Below are 24,769 nucleotides of genomic sequence, written 5' to 3' on the forward strand. Positions count from 1 at the left end.
TACGCATACTCCCCCCTTCACGCTTCCATCCCCCAACCCCCACCCTTCAGACGCCGGCGGCGCGCGTCCTCGCGCGCGGGCACTCACAGCCTCTAGCTGGAGATCTTGGACTTTCTGGAAAAGATTCATTAACAGCAAATTAAGCCTCGCCTGGCTTCGGCCTGCACACGGCCAGACTCCGCCGTCTCCGGGACCGGGGGACGTGCCCACTCCGAGGACGAGCAGCAGCGGGAAGCCCGCAGGGACCACGCGTGCCTGCAGCCGTCCGTATCCGCACACGGCGCCTCGGGGCTCGCTTCGTAAACAGCAGGCGCGCGTCGCCGCCGCCCGGAGCCCCCGAGTTGGCGGAGGCTCCGCAGCGCGCCCCCCGCCTGCGCCCAGCACCGGCTCCGCGGCGCCTCGCCCTCCCCGCCGCGGCCGAGGATCCCGCCCGGGTGCGCAAGTTCCTCTTCACCTTCCACCTCCACACCGCACAGCCTCCGAGCGGGACCAACTTCCTCCGGCCGCAGACTCGCCCCCGCCCCGCGGGGCTGCCCACCAGACTCCCCGCTGCCCAGCGGAGGGCCCAGGGCTCCCCACCCCCGCCCTCCCTTCCCGCCGCCGCCCCCGCCCCGACACATCCTACCCCCACCCCTGGGGGCTCAGAACTTCCAACCTAGCCCGCGGGGTCGAAGCAGGGTGGGGATGGGAGGGGGTCGCCGATTGCAATTTTACAGGAACATTTACAAAACAAAGCGTCTGACCTGGCGGATGGGCGGACGGGCCGAGTCGGAACCCCTCGCTCCGGTCGATTTCCTAGTAGTTTTCTTTTTTTTTTTTTTAATCCACGTGATTCGTGCTTTGGGGCAAGCCAAGAAAAAACCCGGGACTCCCCTCCCGAGTTGCGCGGCGGCGGCGGTAGCAGGTCGAGCTCGGCGCGGCCGGGGCGCCTGCCACACACCCTGGCGCGAGCACACGCCAAGTTCCACCAGGAGGAACGAGCGCCCCCGGAGAGGCGAGACGCGGCGGCGGCGGCGGCTGGGGGTTTTTACAGTTCTTTCCCGAGTCGAAAAAGAAAGCAGACGGGAACCCGCCGCCCTCCCCTTCCTGCTCGCGAGCTAACGCCGAGCCGAGCTTCCCAGCTTCCAGCCCCGCTGCCCCCCCTCCCGCGCACGACTCGCGGCGCTCGGCGGCGACCGCGCTCCCGCGCACGCAGACACACACACAGGCTGCAAACTTCCACTCGGCGAACTCCGGCTCTCCCCCCGGGCCTCCGGGAGGCGGCAGGACCCCCGCCGCGCCCCTCCCTGTGCCCGCGCCGGGCCGCTGAGGGTGGCTGCATGTGTAATAAGTTCGAGCGAAGACATAAAAACGAAAGCGATCGCAGCCCAGGGAAGCGCGAGGCGAAAGCTTCGCGGGGTCCACGAGTCAGAGGAGCAGCCCGCAGCGGGCGGGGGCCCAGGGAGGGGGCCGACTGCAGCCCGCGGCGCGCCCGCCCGCCCGCCCGCGCGGCCTCCCCGGGGAAAGGGGCTTCGGGCACTGACCTGAAATCCCCGGCCGGGGAGTCAGCCGGGAGCTGGCGATCCGAAGCTGTGAAGTCCCCCCGACCCCGAGCAGAGTCCAGGCGGCTAGGAGCCAGGGGCGGCCGGGTGGGTGAGTGTGGAGAGGTGTGCGGGGTAGGAGGAAAGTGCGGTGGCGACGGCAGCGATCAGAGATGGAGCCGCGCCGGGGAAGCGTGGCAAGCGGCAAAGTTTGCCGTCCCCGGCTGGCCGCCACCCGCTCGCGGCGCCGCGCTCGCTCGCCTCCCTCGCCGTCTGCTGCCAGCCGGCTGCCCTCGGGGTCGGCCCCGCTGAGGGGTGGGCTCTGGATCGGGTGGGGGCGGGGCGGGGCTCAAAGCCTCCGGGCAGGTGGCGACAGCCCCGAGCGATCCTCCGGGCTCCCGCGGCTGGGCCGGGCTCGGCCGGGCTCAGCAGCTCCCGCGCCGCCGCTGCTGCCACCCGCGCTCGGGCAGGAGCCCCAGCGCCATGTTGACGGATCGCCGTGAGCGCCCGCTCGGGCTGTGTGTGTCTGTGTGTGTGTGTGTGTGTGAGAGAGAGAGAGCGAGAGAGGGAAAGAGAGAGAGCGTGAGTGTGTTGGCCAAGTCGTCCCTGCGCGGCGACAGCGCGGCTTGGGCTCCCCGCCTGGCGGCTCGCGGGCTCCCCCTCCGCCGCCGCTCGCTTCGCTCCCGCTCTCGGTCGCGGTCTGGGCTCCGGCGCGGCTCCCCCGCAGCTGCCGAGCTCCGCCGGCGATCAGCGAGGAGCGTAGCTCAGGCTCACCTTGCCGCTGGGAGCCCGGGCTCCGTCTGCCGCCGCACGCCGCGATCCCAACGCGTCTCCCCTCCCCGGTTCCCTCCTCTTCCTCCTCCCCCTCCCTCCACCCGCCCTCTCTCCCTCCCTTCCTCCCAGCAGCCGCCTCCCCTCCCCCCGCAGGCGCAGCGTTCGGGCGACAACCGCCCGCCCGCCGCCGCCTCCAGCTCTCGCAAGTTTGAGCTCCCCTGGCCTCGCTCACCCTGTGCTGCGGCGCCGCGGCGGTGGGCTCGCGGCGGGGCGCTTCCCCGGGAAAGGGGGGCCGGAGTGGCCCCGGCCATCAGCGATCCCCCGCCGGGCGCGTTTCGCCTCTCGGGGTCCGAACCCCAGACCACTTGGGTGGCGCCCCCCTCGCCCCTGGCCCTCCCCTCCCCCGCTCGGACCGAGTTGGCGGCGCACACCGGGTCTGGGCGCGCCCCAGACCGACTCCGGCGGCGGCGGCGAGGGCGGCCCGCAGATCCCCAGCGCAGGGGATGGGGGCGGCGGGGGCGGCTCTCCGAGACTCCCCTCGCTACCCAGAAGGCCAGTGGAGGCCCGCGATTACCATAAAGCGCCTCGCGCTCCGCTCAGCCAAAGCTGTCAAACCCCCACAGCCGCCGCCGCCTCCTCTTGCCACCAGCGCGGCGCTCCCCCGGCCGCCCGGCCCCTCTGAGACCCAGCGGAGCCCGGCGAGTGCCCATGGGCGCCCATCCCCCGCCCGGGGCGTCCCTTCCTCCCGGAGGAGCCCTTGCCCGTTGAGCTGTCAAGAGCTACCTGCAAACACGGCCCCAGGCACCGGGGGCCATTCCGCCCCGAACTCCGCGCCCGAGTTCCCCGGACGTTTCAATTGTGTGGGAATTGCTCGGCGAGGCGGGGGGTGGAGGAGGCAGCCCTCGGAGCACCGGAGGCGGGAATGGGGGGGGGGGCACGGTAGAAGAGTGCAGATCCGCCAGAATGTCTCCCAGTTCGCGGGCATTTCACAGTCTGCACCTCAGAGGGCGGGAGGGTCTGCCCGAGCCCCCCACCCGCACCTCAGGAGATTATCTCCCGCGTTTTATTTTCCTTGGCAGGGAGCAACTTTTGGCTTACACCATTCGCCCCATAAATTTCCACTCGGTAACGTTGTGCTGATCGTACAGCCCGCGCCCGCAGCAGTTAATTCAATTGACACGTATTGAGCTTCTCCAGCGCACCCGGCGCGGCGCTGAGCGCGGGCGGTGGGGGGGGGGGGGCGGCGAAGGGGGGAGGCGGGGGCAGGCAGGCGGGAGGGGGAAGCGGAGAGGCGAGGTTCCGGCCTCCCCGGAGCTCAGGGCCTCTGGGGAGAGCCGAGAAGCCCCAGTACCTGAAGCTAGCGGAAAGGGGTGGCAGTGGGGGTGGGGTGTACGGGCCTCACCGCACCCGGATCGCCGGGACTACGCGGCCAAAGGTGACCCCACTCCGATGCACACTGGGGTCTTTTCGTGCTGGAAATGGGGAGTCTCTGCTTAAGGACAAGATGGTGCAGGCTGGATGAGAACATCCATCCGAAATGGAGGTGGCTCGTGAATCCACACGGAAAGTTTTAAAATATCCTGGAGTGTGTCCATGCCCAAAATAATCAAAAGCATCTCAAGTTGATTACTAAGTCAAGGTCAAGGCCAAAATCAGCTCCAGCTAGAAGATCCCTTTTAAAATGTAGACCTAACGCCGACTGCGGGACTGGTGTTAGGTGCGATTTTATTTATTGTCTTAGTTCTTAGCAGTTATAAAAACAGCCCTTCCCAAAGCAGAAGCGAAACATCTCTACCGTTTGAAACCCGAAACTTCGGGCAGAATCAAATCTTCGTGCTGCAGGGCTGCTTATAAGAACTGATGTAAAAGACAGGCGGGCAAGTGCCCCGCCAGCGGTGCCCAGCCCCGTGGCCCCTGCTCCTAGGACCTGCGCCTGCAGGGTGGAACGCCCGCTTTTTCCCTCGTCTTTCTGGGGGTGGATGTCTCTGGAAGCTAACCCACACATTTTTTTAATCTCCGGTAACAAGCAGAAAGACACCTGGACTATTATGCTGTAAAGCTATTTTTTATAAAGACGTTTTAGGGCCAGACATTAAAAGTTATTAGACCGAATGCATGCGAGTTACAGACGCAGCTGGAGAAAGGCCTCTGGTTGTGTGTTGGAGCAACATTTCTTTTTGAAGCGACTCCTTTTATTCAAAACAAATCTAAAATGACCGAGAAGGCTCAATTGGGCGCTTGTGGGGAAACTCTCCCAACACGGTTCCAGGCAGAGGCCGCTGAGCCGCTGTGGGCCGGTCTGGCGAGCTGGCCTGGCGATTGGGGAGCGTTGCCAGGCTCTTCCGGCTCGGTCAGGCGGCCGCAGGGACGCTGGCCACGTGCCCAACCCTCTTTGCTCCCCTTCCCTTGCCTTCCCGACTCTCCCCCAAGGCATAGGCTTTTCCCGGAGTTAAGAACTGCAAGTAACCGGCCAGAATTTTTGGAAAATCCCGGAACCAAGCGAGAGGATAGAGCCTGCTGCCTCTAGGAGTCCGCGGCCCCCCGGAGCTGCTGACAAAGGGGCCTGTTTGTCTGACTTTAAAAGTCTGAGGGTTGAAATGAATGGGGGGGGGGGGTCGCTGTAAATGTGGAGGGGCCTCCAAGAGGGCTGACTGTGGGAGAAATTTGATGCTGGAGACAAACAAGCCAGTAAATTCGCCTTTGACGTAATTTGCCGCATTTCATACCCCCCTTTTTTCAGGAGTCTCGCCTCCAAGGTATCCTCGTTTGGGCTGATGGGATTAAAGGGGTTCTCTTCCATCTCTAAGGGCACATTTTCCAACTCTGTGGGATTTAAAAAAATATCTTATTAAGGGAGTCCTAAGAGGCATAAGTGTGTGGGGGGGGGCAGGGAGGTGTTCATGACTCACTGAGAATTAAAATGTGAGATTTTCCTGAGGTGCTCCAAGCCAGAAGGGGGTGGGTAGGGATTGCATCCCTATTGGCCCGGTTAGCAGGAAAGCTCAAGGGCAGCCCCATCATGGGTTCCCACGCAAGAAGGGGCTCCAGGAGCTGGGGACACACGGAGCCTGCAGCGTGTGTGCGGGCAGCCGGGGCCTTCAGCCTGCTCCCTCCCACCAGCCCCTTGGGAGCTGACGCGGGGTCAGGCCGCTAGACCAGGCACTCTGTCAGGGGAGGGTTTCAATGAAAGCAGAGCAGGCGGAGAGCAAGTGAGTGAGTGTGATGGAGGGAGGGAGGGTGCAGGGCAGTGGAGACACAGAAGAGCCGCTTCTAATTGACCTGCGGAGGGCCGCCCCTCCCCTCTCCCCTCCCGAGGGTCTCCTGGTGCGAACGTATGCCTGGACCTCCAGCTCCCAGGCACTCTCCTGCTACAGGTTCTATCCAGGCTCTGCAACTGGGCGAGCAGGTTGGGGCTTCAGGGAGCAGGCCTGGAGCCTGGCCACTCTTTTCAGGCCAGACTAACTGCAGGGTGGCCCAGGGCCTCCTCCTCACCTTCATCCACAGCCCAGGCCTAGGGCAAAAGGCCAGGCACCCCATGGTGAGGTTCTTACTGGTGTCTGGAGGGTCCTGGGATCCCAATATTGCGGGGGGGGGGGGGGTTCGTTTGTAACACATGCATAGGATCTAAGTCATAAAGCTCTGCAGGGCCCGATGGCTCTCTTCAGAGGCGGTTCTCAAACTGATGACACTGGTCACTGGAATAAATGGGAGTTGGGTGATTTCAGATCATGTATTTTTACTTTACAGTGTGAGCCAGCCTGTTAATGTTAACCATTTACACACACACACACAGTTGTAAAAGAACTCAGGGCTCACTCAGGGGCCCTTAAAACAGCCACTAGCCCACCCTCCCAAGCACAGGGCATCCCTGTCCCAGGAATTTGCTAGAGAGAAACTGAAGGTAGCTGCCTTCCATGGGGGAAGCCTTTGAAGAGTTATTGGGCCTTTGGGGTAGGATGGCCCCAAAGGCCAGGCCCACGTGGTAGCAGCAAGCAGCTGCCTCTGGGAATTTCTGGTCTGGGCTGGATTAGTGTCAGGCTCTGAGATCCCCAACCCCAGGGACAGTGGGTGAACTGCCACTGCCACTGGGGGGCCCGCTGGGTAGATAGATGCAGTCGCTGTGGGGGGGGGGGGGTCCTGTCTTGCACTCCACCTGGTCCCACCTTAAGAGCCCTCAGGCCCAGGTGTTGGGCCGAAGTGGCTCCAGCAGGTAAACCCGGCCGCCAGATTTTACCCGCTGGGGGTAGTGCCGGGACTAACCGCAGGGATGCAGAGCGGAGAACCATCAACTACTGGTCCAACGGCCCAGCGCCCCAGCCTCCAGCCCAAGGCATTTTGGATCAAGGCTTCCTCCCTCACTCCCGTGGGACCCCTGCGGATACCCACCACCCCTGGGACTGGAAGGATCTGGAAGGCCCCCTGTCAGCCCCTTGCTGGGGGCAGGAAGGGTGTAGGGCCCAGCAAACTCCGTGCTGATTCTAAGCTGATCTGTCCCCAAATACCTCTGAGCCCCCCCCCCCCAACTCGGCGCAGAAGTGAGTGGCGTAGGGAGGGTTGCCTCAGGAAGGTCGAAGCCAGGAGCAAAGCTGGGGGGTGGCACAGAGCCGGAGAGTCCACACGGCCTAATCCACGGCGCTTTGACCCGCTCCCATCCCCCCCTCCCACAGTGCTCAGCCTTGCCCCCCCCATGATACCTCCCCCATCCCTGCGTCTCTAGCCGGTTAGCAGCCGGCAGCCCCCAGCCACGAATGAGGGGGGTGGGGGGACGCAGGGTGTTTTGTGTTCCGAGGCCTGACAGAACCTTCTGTGTGCGGCAGAGGGAGGAGGCGAATGCATAATGCACAGCGCCTGGAAGCCCGGCCATTAGCGGCCTGCCGGTGACACAGATAAACGACTGAGAGGGAGGAGATCGGCTCTGGAGTTTAAATATACCAGCGGAGGGGAAACGCCATGATTTAAAAGTGTGTTTGCAGACACTCGCATATATTTTAATGATTTCCAGCAGGCCCTGCGTCCCGGCCTTGCACCCCCCTCCCCAAAAGGAATGAAAGCAAAGCGAGAGGCCTCCATCGGAGACTCACGCCAGCGTTTGCGAGATGAAGGGGAAGAGAGGTTGGGAAACAGCCCCGAAAGTGAGGCCTCGGGAAGCCACATGACCCAAGGCCATCCCCAGAATCCCCCCCCCCCCAATCTGGTTGTACTAGGAAGGCCTGGGGGGAAAGCTAAATCCTGCCAACCTTGCTGTTCCCAGCCGCCCATATTCTGGAATCTTCCTTTCCCACTGGCGATCAGGCCTCTTTCCTCCAGGTTGAACACACCAGTGCTTTTTAGCAATTAAGGCGAGAAGGGGGTGGGGCTGAAGATAAGCCAATTTTTTTCCGCCGCGCAAGTGTGAAAGATAAGATAACGTTAAGCTGGGGCAAAGCGATTTTGATCGGTCACTTCTTATCTCGCCAAAATGCTCCTTTGGAAAACTGCATCAAAAAAAAAGAAAAAGAAAAAGAAAAAAGAAAGAAAGAAAAAGGCTAAAGGGAAGCATTTTCATTGGGAAGTGACATTTAAAACCCACCTCCTCTAGGCCAGCAACTCCCTCCCCATTGGCAGGGCTCCCCAGGAAAAGTCGCACCTCAACTCCAGGGTTTCAGGATGGGGGGGGGGCAGGATTACTAGTGTAATTAGGCCGAATAAAACCAGAGATGGTGAGGAGGGCTCATCTGCATCCAACCCCAACCCCGGGTTTCCCTTCTTAGTTACTGGTGGGTGTTTGTGTCTGACCACCGCGCTGGTGTGTTGAAACTATAGTTATATCTGGGAGGGTCGTATAACTGTGTCAACACGAAGTGGTTGTTAATGCGAAATAAGAAACTGCTGATTTTTACGGGCCCCTGGAAAGGAAGGACAAGGCATCGCACGCCCCAAACCCACGAATCCTCAGCTGGACTCTCGGGAGTTTTATAAAAATCCTTTTTTCCACACAAAAATCTCACGAAGGGGTTTCCGGAAGACTTTGTTTTGAGAGCGGTTTCGGTATTGAACTCCAGGCCCCCAGGGCAGCCTGGAAACTCACCCCAGCCCAGCCCGGCCGCCGGCCCCAGATCCCAAACATCCAGGCGGGAGCCCCGGGCCCAGTGGACAAGCCTCTGCGCCCACGTCCGGCTCGGAGCCCCAAGCTCCCATCTTCTCATCCCCCATCCCGAGTTCGCACCTCCATGCGGGAGGCAGCCTCGGGGTGCCCCCTCGGGGCCGGGCTGCACGACCTCCAGCCCGGGGCCAGCGGCGGCGTCCGGATTGTCCCCGGGGAGCCGAAACCGCGGAGCGGGGAAACCCCTCCTCTCGCCCTTCCCCGAAGAGCCTGACCGCGGCGTAGGCGCCGAGCGAGCGGGCATCCGCTGACAGCCGGGCCTCACGTCAGGCCCACAAGCGACCCATTAGTCAGCCTGAGTTCCCCTCGGGCCAGCCGTCTGGCGCGGCCCCAAGGCCGGGCGGGGAGGGGGTGCGGGGCGGCCGCGAGCGGGGCGCGGGGCGGGGGCGCGGGCTCTGCGGGGCCCGGCCGGGCTCGGTTCCGCGTTCCTGGGCCCGCGGGTAAGCTGAGCCGGCGGGGCAGGCCGCTCCCTGGCTGGCGCCGAGGCGCCGAGCTGCGCTTCACGTGCCCGCCATCAGCGGCGGCGGGAGGGGAGGGGAGGGGGCGGGGAGGCGCGCCGCAGCCCCGCGGGGTCCCGGCCGCCGCCTCCCTCTCCGCCGGGGGCTGGGCCCGGACCACCCTCAGCCCCCAGCCCCGCTCCAGCCCCGAGCGGCGCGGCCGGACGCCGGGAGGCTCCCCGGGCACCGCTCCGAGAGCTGCGCGGCGGTGGCAGCCGGGGAGGGTGCTCCTCGCGGCCGCCCCGGGAACTTCCCGGCCGCCCCGCCGCAGTCACCGGCACCGGAAGCCCTAGCGCCGCCCGAGCGGCCTCCGCTGGCCCCCAAGGCGGTTCCAGAAGACGGCTGGCCGCGCGTCACCCTCGATCCCTCTGGGCCCCGGCGGCCGTCCTCCCCCTGGGGTCTCCCCATTTCAGTCCGCAGGATCCTTCTCGCCTCCAGCGAGATCCCCCTCCACCCCGCCCTCCGCGCCCCCCGCCTCCCGCCAGCCCCGCAGCTGGGACGGGAGGGGCGCGGAGCCAACGCTCCGGCCGGGCAGGAACACCTGCTCCAGGCCCTGCAGCTGGGCGCGTGGTGCCGGGAGAGGCTGCCTACTGCTGCGTGCACAGATCGCGGGGGAGAAAATGGGGCTCCGAGGCTCGGGGCGCGACACGGCCGCACGTCGGCCACCCCCATCTCTGCCAGCCCTCCCGTGGGATCAGGCCCGAATCTTGGGGACTCTGAGGGTCAAAGGGCCTCAAGTAGTCGTCCGCCGGACAGTTGGGGCAAAACCTGTCTGGGGAGCCTTCCCTGTGTTCGCCCCCGTCTCCAATCGGCCCCCACTCTAGCCTCGGGAGGCGGACGGGAGGAGGTCACGGGGCACCGGCGACTCCCCCGCCACCCCCGCACGAAGGGCCTGGTACCAGGTACGGACCCAACGTGGGGAGGGCCAGGGACCCTCCTCATCTTCGTGCCCCGCGGATGGCGGCGGCCGACGTGACCCGCGCTGCTGGCGCTGCCTCGCCACCGCCTTCCCCGTCCCGCCCTCCCTCGCAGTCCTGGCCCCGGGCCCGGCCGGGGAAGGCGTTGTTTTGCCAGCGGGAGCCAAGCGAGTGCGCAGAGAAAAGCCTCCCCGCTCTAATGAGAGTGCACGCAGCGCGGCGGCGAGGAGGATGATTACCCGGCGGGCGGGGGGCGGGGGCGCGGGCCCGGGCCGCGGGCAGCGTGTGCGGCGGCCCCGCGGGCCCGGAGTCCCCGCCTGTCTGGCTGCTAATCGCACGCTTTCTGCTCTTACGGAGGCAGGCGGGAGCCGGCGGCCGAGCCCAGCGCCGGCGACTCGGCGGGTGACACGGAAACATGGCGCAGCGCCCCTCCCCCGCCCGCCTCCCCGCGCTCCCGCCTCGCACTTCCTCCCGCCCGCGCGGCTTTTGCAGTTCTGCTCTGCTGTCGGCCCGGCACCATTACGCCAGCAGCCTCTCCGAGGCGGCCCCGCGCGTCTCTTTCCCCTTTGTTTTCGGGGTCTATAGAAAACGTTTGCTTTTGTCCCGAGCTCTCGTTAAACCAAACTTGTGGTGGCAACGCCAGGCGCTGCGGGCGGGGAGGGGCCCGGGGATTTTGGCAGCAGCCGACCAGAGCGTGGTGGAAACTTCTCTCGCTGGGTTCCCCGCCACCCCGCCTTCCTCTCTCCCCCGCTACACACACACACACACACACACATACACACACACACGCACACACGCAGACCAGCAGGCCTGCCGACGCTTCCCCCTTCTCCCCAGAGAGGCCTCAGCGCTCCAGGAAGGAGGTCTGGGCCTGAAGGACCGTGCCCAGGGGGGAAGAGCCTGGGGTGCGTGTCTGTGAGCCCCGAGTTTGGGGCACTCGGTGATCTGGCTCCTGGCGGCCCTGACTTGCCTCTCCCTCTCCTTGATCTTTGGGGCTTTGTACGAGCCGGTGGAAAGGAAGGGGAGGGAAGAGAAGAAAGTGGTTCGTGTGTGAGGTTTTTATGTTCAGTTTGTTGGAACCTCTCACCCCCGCTGTACGGCCTCCTTTATAGGATCTCGGGCGAGAAAGGGGACCGTGGGCTCCACGGGGAAAGGGTCAGAACCTTAGGCCTGGGCGCTGGACCGTCCTCTGCTGGCTGGCTCGGCCACCCTCCTGCAGAGTGGGGGCCAGGTCCCTCCACACAGAGACACCGAACCTCCCTCCCCGGCGCGGGAGCGCCAGGCCCCCCTCCCCCTGGCGCGCTCCCTAGTCCTGCGCGAACGCCCGTGGCTCTCCGCACTGGAGCTGCTCAGGCGGCAATTTTTTAAGCCTGCAATTAAGCGAGGCGTCGCCGTGTCCTCTGCTAGTGTCGATCCTGTCAGTCGCACATGGCCTTGGTGCTCCGGTCCGAGGCCCCGCGATTAGTCACAGGCTCGCTTCGCTCCTTCCCTAATCCGCCTCTGCAGGCAGCCTGGGGACGCGGCCGACTTGGCGGCGTTGGCAGGGAGCCACCGCGCACGGGGCGGGCTGCCTGGCCAGTCCCAGCCCCGCTGTGCCTGAGCCGGCGCGGGCCCCGGGGTGCGGGCTTGGGACTCCCTCCCCGCTCTCAGCCTCCAGGCTGGGGCGGCGGCGCCCCTCCTTCTCGTCCTCCTCCTGGGCCTGGGAGATCTATTTGCGTGGTGTCATTTGTGTTTCAGTGCGTTCGAACGCGGGAGGCGAAATCCTTATTGATGTGCCTGTGTGGAGCCCTGGGTTGTCGGAGCGGTTTGATTTAGGGTGTTTGTGTTGCCTTAAGCGAGAAACGAGAGGAAATCCTCGCAGCGCCTTCGGCGGGCCAGGCCCCCCGGAGCATCCCCCCGTGCGCCGCGCGGAACTGTCCGCCGCCTGGACCTCGGCGCGCCGAGCCCACAGCGAGCAGGTTGAGGGCCAGGCGGGCGGCCCATTATGACTCATAAAACCGGGCGGCCTAATCACCAGCTGCCAACCCGTTTACGTGTGGCGCTTCCCAATGCTCCGTTCGCCCAGCCCGGGCCTCCAGCGGGTTCGCCCCGCTCCGTGGGGGCGAATCCAGTGGCCGCTCTTGCCCGTGGGCAGCATGCCTTCCCTTCCCGGGCGACCCCCTCTCTCCCGGCCTTTGCGCCGCTCGCCAGCAACTCCTCGGCTTGGACAAATAGCTTTGGAGGGCGCCGGCCGCGCGGAGCCAGTAAATCAATCATTAACTCCCCAGCGAAACCTGGCCAGGGGAGCGGGGGGAGTGGCGGCCAGAGGCGAGGCCGTGGGGCGAGCGCCAGGCCCCCGCCTCGGGTTAGGAGCCATCCACGTGCCAGCCGACAAGGTGCGTGAAGGCCAGTCTCCCTCCCCTCCCTCCTCCACCCCCCCCCCCCCCGCCCTCGACCCCCTCCAGAAGCCTCCGCCTGCCGTGCCTTTCAGGCCCGCACCTCGCCGCGCCTGGCAGGTCGGGTTACCGCGCAGCCCCGGGGAGGGCTTGAACATTAACGAGCCGCCCGGGCCTCGCGGCCTGCTCTCCCCCGGAGAGCCTGCCGCGCCTGGGCAAGCGCCTCTGATCCGGTCGGGCTCCTCCAGACTCCGGTTGGCCCAACTCAGCTGATCGCCCCCACGTCGACCCGTCTCCCAGCGGCGCCCTCTCTACGGAGCCCCCCGTGGGGCAGCACGCAGGGGGTTAACCTCTCCGGTTCGCCCCGGCTCCTCGGCGGCGCAGAGGAAGCGCCGATCAGAGTGCTTACAGGGGAGGAAACACGCGCGTCCTCGGGCCTGGGTCGAAGAAAGCCGCCTCGGAGAGAGGCTCGGAGCCGCCCGCCTCGACCCGCTTCCCACACTCCCGGGAACGCGGCGGCGGCGCTGGCCCGCGCGATCCTCTCCACTGAGCCCGACGCTGCGGGGCCAGGGCGGCGGGGGGCGCGGGGGGGGGACTAGGGGCGGGAGGCCAGCCTGGGCTCCGCGCCAAGAGGCCGAAAGCCGCAGATTAGTCACCGCTCGGCTCGGCGCTCGCGGGTGCGCCCGGGAACCGGGAGGGCAGGCGTCGGCCCCGCTCGGCCGGACTCCCGGGGCCGGGGAGCCGCGGCGCGGGCGCCCCGCCCCCACCCCACCCCCGCGCGCGCTCGGCGCGCCTGGCTGGGCTCTCGGGGACCCGCACCGCCGAGATCCTCTTGTCAGTTCAAGGGCAGGACAGAAACTCTGCAAGCGGAGTCTTGCGAACAGGAAATTTCTCATTGACAAGGTGCCGCCCCTCCCCCACGCCGGCTTCAAAACAAAACAGAAACCCAGCGCCGGCCGCCAGCGCGCCCAGCCGGGGCCCGCCGCCGCCTCGGCGACCCCCGCGTCTCGGGCCCCGAGCGCCGGGGGCGGCAAACCGACAGGCCTGGCGGGCAGGCCTGGCTCGCGCCCCGCCAAGGGCGCCCGGTTGCCACCCGCCGGGGCCTGGGGTCGGGTCGGGCGGGGGCGCCGATCGCGGGAGGTTCCGCGCCCTCCCGGGTGATGAGCCCCGCGGAGCGGCTTTGCGGAGCTGAGGAGTCAGGCCAGGTCGGCGGCTCCCCGGGGGGAGGGGGACGCGGAGGCCGTGCGGCGCCGCCGACTTGGCGAATCCCGCTGCGGGGACTCGGGAGGGCTGCGAGCTCGGCCTGGCAAAGTTCCCGTGGAAACTCCATGTTTAGAAACTCCAGCCGCGTTGCGGGAGTGGGGGGGGGGAGCAGGGGTGGGGAGGAGAACGCGCAGGGCGCAGTCCGCACCTTCCTGCCACTTCCCCGCGGGGGGCTCAGCGCCCCCACCCCCCAGCCCCATGGGAAGTCAGGAGGGTGGGGAAGGCCGGCCACCGGCCTGTTCTTTTGTTTATGTCCCTCCCTTTCCTCCACACACTAGAGGGAATTTCTAAACCGTTTTATTGAATTCAGCCAGGGGAGAGAGGCTGTCTTTTTAGGACCCTGATATCCAGGGTAATTTCGTATTTGACGCATGTAAATACTTATTTCTCTCAGGTAAGGTCAAATTATTTATCATCTTAATTTATATTTCAATAGGCCCACAATTTAGAGGCGCGAAATGCCTCCTTATGAATCATTATGGTCTATTAGGGGAAGTAATGTATAAACAGCACTATTTGGGAGGGAATCACTTATGCTGACATTTAAATGGCTCTTCAATAGTTAAAAAAAAAGACATTCGAGTGCCTTTGATTAAATATACAATTTACAAGACCATCAGCAAAGCCATCAGGAATATAAATTCTTATTGGGATTTTTATTTATTTCTTTGCCCCTTTTTTAAAGCCTTCCAGGACATGCATGTCATTTAATCCCTTTGGGAAAATCTACAAATTTCAGGCAAAAATGTCATTCTCCTCTCCTCCAGCTAAGGTCCAATCAGGAACCCAGGGAGCCACTGGAAATGTGAGGAAACTCGCCCAGCAGGCCGGGGTGGGGGAGGGGGGGAGTTTGTACACCTTTGTACCTCAGTAACAGAATCAACCACTTTCTAACAATGTTGCTGCTGATTTTCGAAACATCATAGCTTCCCTGTTCGCCCACCCATCCACCCTCAGACCACTTGAAGTATCTCTTCTACACTTGCTACAATATGACCCTAAGGCTCGTCCCCTCCCCCACCACACACACTCTTTATTGAATGACTTTGTGTATTCATTCCCCTGAAGCACCTCCCATCTTGACCCCACATCCCCTTCCCGGCTCCCTATTTATCTGCTCCCTTGCACAGCTGTTCTCAAAAGGGGTGTCTGCGTCCAGGCGGCACCCCATTTCCTTACCTGGTGCACATGCTAAAGCTCAGCGAGTGTTGAGGTTATTCTATATATTGGTATAAAAACAACTTTGTAACAGCGTAAGATTAGAAGCAACCCAAATGCCCAGCTGCTCTGTGTACTGATATGGAATGACCCCGAAGATCTACTGTGAAGGGGAGGACATAAGGTACAGGCAGGAATGAGGACGTATAATATGGTACAATGTGGGCATGTTACAGTTTGTGTCAAAACAAAGTAGGGGGAGATGTAAACATGTTTATTTGTATGTGTACTAAACATCCTTAACACCATGGGGAGCACCCCCCACCACCACCGCTCTCTCTGTACACACGCATGTCCTTAATTTTATTTCCAAAAATCTTACAGGTTATTTTCTATCGGCACATGGAGATGGGTCTCGTTTGTATAGATACATTATTTCTCTCACTCTTCAACCCACACCTCCAGCCTCGCTGGCCACTCTGCAGAGAGTGCTCAAGATCACTAGTTATACTGGCCAGTGTGGCTCCGTGGTTGAGCGTCGACCTATGAACCAGGAGGTCACGGTTTGATTCCCAGTCAGGGCACAGGCCTGGGTTGTGGGCTCCATCCCCGGTGTGGGGCCTGCAGGAGGCAGCCGATCCATGGTTCTCTCTCATCATGGATGTTACTCTCTCTCTCCCTCTCCTTCCTCTCTGACATCAATAAAAATATATTCAAATTTTTCATTCTTTCCTTTGGGTATTTGCTAAAGGCCAGACACGGCAGTAGGTGCTGAAGAAACAGTGGTGAGCAAACTGCCCCTTAAGAAGGGATGAGCTCCTCCCTTCCCTTGGATCCTGTCTTTGTCACAACTCCCTTCCCTTTCAGAGAAAATGTCTCAGCCACTCAAGTGCTTAAAGCAAAATGGGGGGCGGGGGCTCCTTCTTGACTTATCTCCGTCTGGTACCTCCAGTCCACTGGCAAGGCTCACTGATTCTACTTCCACACGTTCTACGCGGCAAACCCACTCTTTCCCAGGGTAAATCTACTCTTTCTCCCACAGCCCCCTGAGGCCGGTCACCATCTTCTATACAGGGTTATTCCAGCTGGGCTCTGTGCCCTCACCCCTCCAACATTCTCCACAGGGCAGCTCGGAAGGGCTTTTGAAACGCCACACAACACTACCCTACTAGTTCCCACTGCACTTGGAACAAAACCCAAACTCCTATCTGGCCAGTGTGGCTCACTGGTTGAGTGTCAACCTATGAACCAGGAGGTTGCTGGTTGGATTCCAAGTTGGGGCACATGCTTGGGTTGCAGGCTTGGTCCCCAATGTGGGGCCTGCAGGAGGCAGCTGATCCATGATTCTCTCTCATCATTGATGTTTCGCTCTCTCTCCCTCTCCCTTCCTCTCTGAAGTCAATAAAGATAATATTTTTTTAAAATAGCTACTGTTTATTAAAGGCCTTTACTCTTTTTTTGTTTGTTTGTTTTTGCCTTTACTCTTTTCAGTAACCTTGTCAGATCCATTTCCAAGTATGGGTGAGGTATTACAATTCACACTTGAGGTTTGAGGAAATTTAAGCTCTTACAACTGTCTTCCCAAAATACACATGCAACCTAGCGGAGTTCGGCTACCGAGATTCTGACTCCAAACCTGGGCTCTTTCGCGTCCAGTATACTGTTGGCTTCCCGCACACATGCACTGTTCCCCCAAACCTTAAAGTATCTCTGGAATCAGATCCTACAGAGATTCTCCAGTCTTGTCCCTCTGGGGTCGTCCTGGCAACTCACCAACTGCTGTAAATATCGCAAAAGGAGTTTGTTTCTTTCTGGGGTCAGCAGGACTCAGCTGATTTGCTGTGTTCGCCATGGGAACCTAGGAATTTATCATCTACAGGAAGCATTGCCTTCCTCCCAGGTAAGCTTGGAAAAAATGTGGGGCCACGTTCAAGGGAGGGACTTCCTCCCCAGAACAAGTAGACTCTACTGCTGCTGATGAAGTTCTACACGCCCACCAATGCTAAATGATGGCCCAGCCTCTGGCCAGATTATAAGCAGCTGTCCTTTCATTATTTCTGGACAACTTTTCTCCCCGCTTTAAGCTTTGATAATGCAGCCCTGCCGGTGTGGCTCAGGGGTTGAGCATCCACCTATGAACCAGGAGGTCACGGTTCGATGCCTGGTCAGGGCACAGGCCCAGGTTGCGGGCTCCATCCCCAGTGTGGGGCGTGCAGGAGGCAGCCGATCCATGGTTCTCTCTCATCATCAATGCTTCTATCTCTCTCTCCCTCTCCCTTCCTCTCTGAAGTCAGTAAATATATAATATGTATATAGGCAATTACGCTGCTCTTACCATGGGGAAAGCTACAGCAGGGAAAAGAGGACCCAGGAAGAGCCCCCGGCACAGGCCTCTGAAGCTGGACACTTTTGGGCTGTGGGGACAGAAGGATCATTGCTTTGCTCAGCTCTTAGAAGAGCAGCAGCTAGGACTCATAAGGGCTGATATCTGCCACAGACAGTCCTAAACACTGCATTACTCATTTCATACAGAAAGCGGCCCTATAACAAAGGCATCTTATCCCCATTGCACAGATGAGGAAACTGAGGCTTGGAGGATAATTAACTTGCCTTCCTGCCTGGACACTCATCGCCCCATTCCTAGAGCCCAAACGTTTCTGCACACGGTCCTTCAGGCCTTCCAGACACCGTGGTCGGCTTTAGGCTCTGCCCACTCCACGGGCTCATCGCCATCGGGTGCCTTACCCGGACCTGAGGGAAATGGCCTGGGCGCGGGCGATGTCGCTGGAGGACATGGCCACCGTGCATCTGTCCCCATGCCCCTCTGAGATGCCTCTTCTGTTCAGTGGCTTCCAAAAACGTGACACCCCTGCCCTGTGCCCTCTGGTCAGCGGGCGGACGCCCTGGCCCGTTCACTGCCACTGGCTGCGCCGGGACCTCGCTGACCTGCTCGCTGGCACAGGGAGTGCGGAGGAGGGGAGATCCATCTTCTAGATAATTCAGGTCTGTCTTTCCTCGAACCAGCCTCTGTCCTCTGTTCTGGGCCTGACGACGGTGATTAATGCGCAGCCGAGTATTTCCTCTCCCCGGCTTCTTCCTCGCTCGGGGGTTTATTTTACAGCCATTGCCAGAGTTTCAACCCAGAAGAGAGTACATACTCAGGGACCGGAGCCCAGCCTTCGGTGCGCCTCCGAGAGCGTCCCAGGCGGCAGGTGGCACCGGGCCATTCTGCCAGAGGTGACGGGACTGTTTAGGGCTCCGTGCTCACCCACCTCCTCCAGCAATAAGAGCTTAATCTTTTAATTATTCTGAAAATACCAAAAATAAGGTTGGCAGGGAAGGCAATTAATAGGATCGCACGGTCCATTCCTTGTTTGCAATTATGTATTATTATTTCTCTCCCCATTGTGTTCCAGTAATGATTTGAGGCTGCTTCCGTGATACCCAAAACCCAGCACAGAGCAACGGAAGAAGTGGGACATGAATTATAATGTCACGCCTGCTCACATCTTTGCCCCCGTCCACATAATGGAACTGAATTCATAACGCCTTTCAGAAATGAGGTAATTCAGCTCTTCTGGTGGCAACACTGGGCTCTTTGTCGGGTGAGGGCGGGGGGTATGCGGTCATGGAAAGGGCCGTGGGGGGGCCCAGCAATCCCGTTGCTAATGCTGGCCCCTTCGGTGTGTGACCTTGGGCAAGTCACTCACCCTCTCTGGACTTCGGATTCGGAAATCCTTAAATGTCTTTAAGCTGCCCACCCCCCCTCTCCCGGCAGAAGCCAGCACTGCCCATCTGGCATCAAGCCCCCGAGGAATTACTGTTAGAGAAATGGGTTCCCAGGAAGCACGCGCTCCATCCTGCACCGCCCCCTCCACCCCCTTCTGGTGGGAGCTTCTTTCTCTCCTCTTGCAGTTCAAGAGCCTCTTCTAACCTGGCCAACCCCAGTCTCACTTCCCCTTCTCCTCCCTGAGCCGCACCTGCTACTTGTTTAGCCTCTGGCGCACCCAGCACAATGCTTAGCAAACACCCAGGCTGTCCTGCCCCACCCAATGGCTCCGCTGGCCCTGCACTGCCTTCTACCAGGGCTTCTGCCAGGGTTTCTCCAAGGATCCACCGGCCAGAGGGCCACCGCAGGCTCAGCCCTCATCACTTGTCTCGAGTGGGAGGTTGCCGGAAAGACAGTTTTTATTTGATTTTTATTTGTATTGATTTCAGGGAGGAAGGGAGAAGGAGAGCGAGATAAAAGCATCCATGATGAGAAAGAATCATGGATTGACTGCGCCCCACACTGGGGATCGAGCCCGCAACCCGGGCCTGTGCCCTGACCAGGAATCGAACCGTGACCTCCTGGTTCCTAGGTCGGCGCTCAAACGCTGAGCCACGCTGGCCGGGCTAGAGAGCAGTTTTCAAATGCAAACACATGCAGCAACATGGGCGCACCCCAGGAATGAAATTACACAAAGGAAGGCCACCTCAAAACACAGGCCCCAAGCTTCCGGCTGGTGGCCACGCCAGGTTTGGGGCCAGTGGCTGGCCTGGGCGGGCACGGAACTGCCCAAATCCTCTCCCCGGCCCTAAGCACCCTCCCATCTGGCTGTTCCCGAGTTACAGCTTTTATAGTAAACTGGTGACCTAGTGGGTGAAAAAACTGCACAAGATTCCATTTGCATTAAATTTTAAAGTGGGCAAAGCCAACGTGAGGTGTCGGAAGGGGGAGGGGGGCACCAGGGCCTTCTGGGGGGCGGGGGCACTGCATGTCGAGCCGGCTGCTGCCTGCACGGGCACGCTCAGCCGTAAACATTCATCAAGCTGTACATTGAGGATTTACACACTTCTGTCTGTTTGCTGCACTTCAATAAAATGTTAACAAAATAAAAAATACAATAAATAAAAAATACATAAACACACTGGGGAAGAATAAGGTTTATCGCTGCATGTGAGCTCTGGGCAGGAGACCCGGCTGCAAGCGAGCGAGCGGGGAGCTGGGGGTGGAGGGGCCGCGAGGGGGGCACTGAGCACAGGTTAGAGTCACTGAACACATGTGGTTGGCAGTGCAGCCCCAGGCAGAGGTGCGGGCCGAGGCTTCTTGGGGCAGCTTCCCCGCAGCCCTGCCTGCAGCCCAGGCCTCGGAGTGAGTGGATGGGAGGCACCTTGGCGGCTGGCCAGACCCCCATCCTGTCAGTCCTGGCACCTTCTCCCTTGTACCTTCCACTCCAATGAAACTGGACTTTTCCCTCTCCCCGAAGCAGGCACAGCCTTGTCGCCCACGCATGGCCCCCTGCAGCCACCCTGCTACCTTCCTCCCCCTGACCTCGCTTCTTCCCCGGGTCCCCACCAACCACCTGGCTGGCCATCAGAGGCAGTTATGCCTGCGATGCCAATCAGGAACCTCTCTGAGCGCCTCACCCCTCCAACCTGACCCTCCCCCACTTCTGTTTTCTTTCATTTTTAAAAAATATATTTTTTTATTGATTTCTGAGAGGGAGGGAAAGGGAGGGAAGGAGAGAGAGAGAGAGAGAGAGAGAGAGAGAGAGAGAGAGAGAGAGGAGAGAGAGAGATCAGTGATGAGAGAAGATCATCGATCAGCTGCCTCCTGCATGCCTCACACTGAGTATGTGCCCTTACCGGGTATCGAACTGTGACCTCCAGTTCAGAGGTTGATGCTCAATCACTGAGCCATAGAGGCTGGGCCCCAATTCTGTTTTTCCCCCCGCTGCACAGCTCTAGGAGTCACGCAGTCCTGTGCCTCCGGCGCTTGCCTAGCACAAGCTCTTGCCTAGCCTAGGCCATGGCCGTGACCTAACTGGTCTCCCCATGCGCTCCTGCCCCTCTGCAGTCCATTTCGGGCTGAGCAGCCACCAGCAGCCTCCACCCCTGCAAAGATGGACTGCCCCTGGGCGCCAGGCGCCCCCACCCCCACCCCCGGGGACAGATTGATGGCTGCCCCCAGAAGCTTGTGTTCCAGCAGGAGAGAGATGGATGGTAAACGCTGCCGAAAGAGAAACAGAAGTAGGTAAGGGGGGTCGGGAAGGCAGGAGGTGGGGAGGAGGCTGCGGGATTAAAGGATAAGGAGAGGCCTCTTAGAGAAGGTGAGCCATGAGCAGACTCCAAGGAGGTGAGGGGGCGCCCCTAAGGAACAAGCAGGATTCCAGGTGGAAAGGAGGAGGAGGAATCCGAGGGCTCACAGGGGTCCCTGCAGCCAGAACCACGGAGCCCCGCAGCTGTCACTACCCTCAGCCATGCCTCAGGCCCGCCCTTCTCACCTTGGCTCTTGGATTCTGTTTCCGCCCCTTCCCACATCTGGGCCTTGCCTGGAGCTGGCGCCGCCCCATGCCCCCCTCCTTTGGACTTCTCATTTGGGGCTCTACTCAAACCCCACTTCCCCCAACACACCTTTCCACGGAAGGTTAGTCCCCCCCACCCAGCTTCACCCCCTCAAAGCGCCCTGCCTCCCCCACACTCCAGGCCTCACCAGTCCGCAACGATCCGTCATGAAGTCTATAATTAGTGCGCTGGGGCCATCGCATCTGTGACAGGTGTTTGCTCTGTGCCACGCACTGTCCTGGGTGCCAGCACCGTGGGGAACAGGACCCACAGGTCCCTGCCCTCTGGGAGACAGGCGTAAACAGAAAGCAAAGAGAAGACAACTCCAGAGGCTACAGAGAAGTGAAACCGGGCAGCGGGGCTGCAAGCGGTCGCAGGAGCGTCTGTAGGCAGCATGGCCGGGAGGTCTCATTCAGGGAAGGACTTTTAAATATATATATTCACTGATTTCAGAGAGGAAGGGAGAGGGAGAGAGAGAGAAACATCAATGATGAGAGAGAAGCATGCAGCGGCTGCCTCCTGCGCACCCCACACTGGGGATCCAGCCCGCAACCTGGGCCTGTGCCCTGACCGGGAATCGAACCACAACCTCCTGGTTCATAGGTCGACGCTCAACCATTGAGCCACGCCGGCTGGGCCAGGGAAGGACTTTTTTTCAATCCTCACTGAGGATATTTCTCCATTCTTTTTAGGGAGAGTGGAAGAGAGAAGGAGAGACAGAGAGAAACATTGATGTGAGAGACACCAATTGGTTGCCTCCTGTATGCGCCCTGACCAGGGCCTGGGCTGGGGAGGACCTGCAACTTGGGCATGTGCCCTTGACCAGAATGGAACCTGGGACCCTTTGATCCACAAGGCGACGCTTTATCCACTGAGCCACACCGGCTGGGGCCAGGGAAGGACTTCTGAGCTGAGAAGGCACCAGCTGTATGAACATGAGGAAAGAGTGCTCCAAGCAACCAAGGAGCAAGCGCACAGGCCCGAGGTCGGACTGACCTTGAGCTGAGGAAGGACGGCCTACGTGACTGGAGCCGGCTGGGCTGTCTGTCTAGAGCAGCGGTTCTCAACCTGTGGGTCGCGACCCCTTTGGCGGTGGAACGACCCTTCCACAGGGGTCGCCTAAGACCATCCTGCAGATCAGATATTTACATGACGACTCATCACAGTAGCAACATGACAGTGATGAAGCAGCAACGAAAATAATTTTATGGTTGGGTCACACCATGAGGAACTGTATTTAAAGGGCCAGACGGTTGAGAACCACTGGGCTAGAGGTAATGACAGTCCCCCAAGACACAAGACCCCGTGTTCTCTTTGCAGCTGGCCCCAGGGGTGCTCATGCATCTGTGGGTGAAGGAGGAGTTGCTGTTTCAGTTCTGCCCCTCCTTCAAGCCCACGTTCTCTGTGAGCTCTCCGCAACCCACTCCAGACCCCCCAGAACACTTCCTACCCAAACCCAACCTCAGAAGCTTCCCCTGGGAGCCTCCAAGGGTCTGCTGGGGGCCAGGCCATCCCTGGAAACCATATGAAAATGGCAGCCCTCATGCCTCTGCCCACATCAGAATCGCAGAGGATCTGCGACGAACCATCATGAAACAGTGATCCCAACCCTTCACTTTGCAGATGGAGAAACCAAGGTGTGGAGGAGGGACTGCCTGCCAGGCTGCCCGCTGCTAGGCCACACGATCCAACCAATCTGACTGGGAGAAGCCAGGTGGCTTCTGTCGTTGGCACTTGGTCTCACAGCCCCGTGTGAGGCGGCGTACCTCTGGCCCCCTCTCTATGGCTGCCCTTGCCTTTTTTTAAAAGAAAATTTTTTTATTGATTTCAGAGAGGGAGGGAGGGAGAGGGAGAGAATGAGAAACATCCATGATGCGAGAGAATCATGGACCGGCTGCCTCCTGCACGCCCCACACTGGGGATCAGGCCCACAACCTGAGCCTGTGCCCTGACCGGGAATCGAACCGTGACCTCCTGGTTCCTGGGTTGACGCTCAACCCCTGAGCCCCACCCCACTGGGCTGTACTTGCCTTTTACAAAAGATTTTTTCCCAATGATTTTTTTTTTTAAATAGAGAGAGTGGAAGGGAAGGAAGGAGGGGGAGAGAGAGGGAGAGAGACAGACAGAAAAAGAAACATTGATGTGAGAGAGACACATTGATTGGTTGCTTCCCACATACACCCTGGCCACGGACGCAACCTGCAACCCAGACACATGCCCTTGACTAGGAATCGAACCACTGAGCCACACCGGCCAGGGCTGGCTATCCTTGCTTTTATCTGAAATGTACACTATCTCCCTCCTGGCAGGAATGTCCTCTCTCCTCAGATCATATATTCCTTGAGAGCAGGCTGGGCACGTTGGCCTTTTAAAAATGTTACTTTACCTGATCTTTTACTTCCATGTCTACACAATTCCAGTTGAGGGACCCCAAGAGCACTGCGTGCCCACGGGCTCCCTCCTCCCACGCCCGAAGGACCAGGGAGGCCACCACGTGGGCGTTCACTGGCTTGTGGTCAGGCCTGTGGCTGCATATTCTTAGCCGCCCTTGGCCGCCCGTCCTGAGCATTTCAACTCCCCTGTCACCAGGGCTTAGATCCCTCACCACCAGGGCAGAGCCGTCCTCTGTGCGGGCAGGCAGCTCCGAGTGCAGAGGGAAGGGGACTGTGTTGTTTAAAGGCCCGCAGCCCGGTGTCGCACAGCCTGTTGCTGCCACCGCCGCCAGAGCCTGCCTGGCCAGCCAGACTGTTTGGAAAACACGGTCTGGCTCAGCAGACCTGCCCGGCGCGGCGGGAGCTCCTGGCCACAGCATGGCACTTAGCATGTCTGACCTCTTTCCTCAGCCCTGGGGCAACTCCGAGGCCTGGAGTCTGGGACACTCGCTGACCTTCCTTTATGGAACGTTCCAGGCGGCCACGACGGCCGCGGTGGGTCAAACTGCAACTTTATTTATTTTCAATATATTTGTACTGATGTCAGAGAGGAAGGGAGAGGGAGAGAGAGATAGAAACATCCATGATGAGAGAGAATCATGGATCGGCTGCCTCCTGCACGCCCCTCACTGGGCATGGAGCCTACAACCCGGGCCTGTGCCCTGACCGGGGATCGAACCCTGACCTCCTGGTATGTAGGTCAACACTCAACCCCTGAGCCACGTCGGCCGGGCTCAAATAGCAACTTTAAAAAACAGGGCTGCAGGGATCAGAACGCCTCCGTCTGGTCCTTTCCTGCCACCAGTCCCTGGGGAAATCCTCCGTCTACATAAACCGGCCTCTCCCACCTCGAGGGCATGTCCTGTGCGGACTGGCAGCCAGCTGTGTACAGGGGGTGGGGGCACAGGCAGGGATGCTGCGGCCAGTTAGGCGGGTTGTGGGGCAGGTTTCTGCATAGTCACCATCGGTTCACAATGCTGTTCAGAGACACACCTAGTCCCACGGCCCGGAGAGCGCCCCCTCCATGTCCCTGAGCTGCACCATTTGCCCATCAGAGCCGCCAAGTACAGGGCGCTACATCTCTCCAAAGTCCACGCCAGTTCTTCTTGTTTTCTCCCTCACGTTCTCATTTCTCCTGGGGTGGCTGAACCTGCAGCTATGTCTTCCTTTATTATTATTTTTTAAATAAATTGTTATTGATTTCAGAGAGAAGGGGAGAGGGAGAGAGAGAAACATCAAAGATGAGAGACAATCATTGATGGGCTGCCTCCTGCACGCCCCCCCACCCCCCCACCCCCCCACTGGGGATGGAGCCCGCAACCTGGGCATGTGCCCTGATGGGGAATTGAACTGTGACCTCCTAG

At 60.6% G+C, this 24,769-nt stretch overlaps 1 protein-coding gene and 1 long non-coding RNA gene across 12 annotated transcripts in view; one reads left to right on the forward strand and one right to left on the reverse strand.

The window, feature by feature from the left end:
• Positions 1-24,769, reverse strand: part of BCOR (BCL6 corepressor) — a 79,680-nt gene that overhangs the window by 37,940 nt on the left and 16,971 nt on the right. For 4 of the 11 annotated variants that reach the window (XM_059679603.1, XM_059679600.1, XM_059679602.1 and 1 more), the window contains exon 1: positions 1,524-2,349. The exons of 2 other annotated variants lie outside the window; for them this stretch is intronic. Coding sequence is in view for 4 of the 9 variants with exons in the window: in XM_059679605.1 (XP_059535588.1) it covers positions 88-129 (42 nt within the window). In the remaining 5 variants the exon portion in view is untranslated. Of the gene's footprint in view, positions 1-87; positions 145-743; positions 949-1,523; positions 2,350-24,769 lie in introns of those variants that run through there. 5 more of the 11 variants (XM_059679605.1, XM_059679599.1, XM_059679604.1 and 2 more) reach the window with 2 other exon arrangements.
• Positions 10,421-19,359, forward strand: LOC132224202 (uncharacterized). The gene is made up of 4 exons (XR_009450622.1): positions 10,421-12,225; positions 16,471-16,546; positions 18,063-18,209; positions 18,865-19,359. It is a non-coding gene; the product is annotated as an uncharacterized LOC132224202 (long non-coding RNA).

Source organism: Myotis daubentonii, chromosome X (genome assembly GCF_963259705.1).
Source record: "Myotis daubentonii chromosome X, mMyoDau2.1, whole genome shotgun sequence".
NCBI lineage: Eukaryota > Metazoa > Chordata > Mammalia > Chiroptera > Vespertilionidae > Myotis > Myotis daubentonii.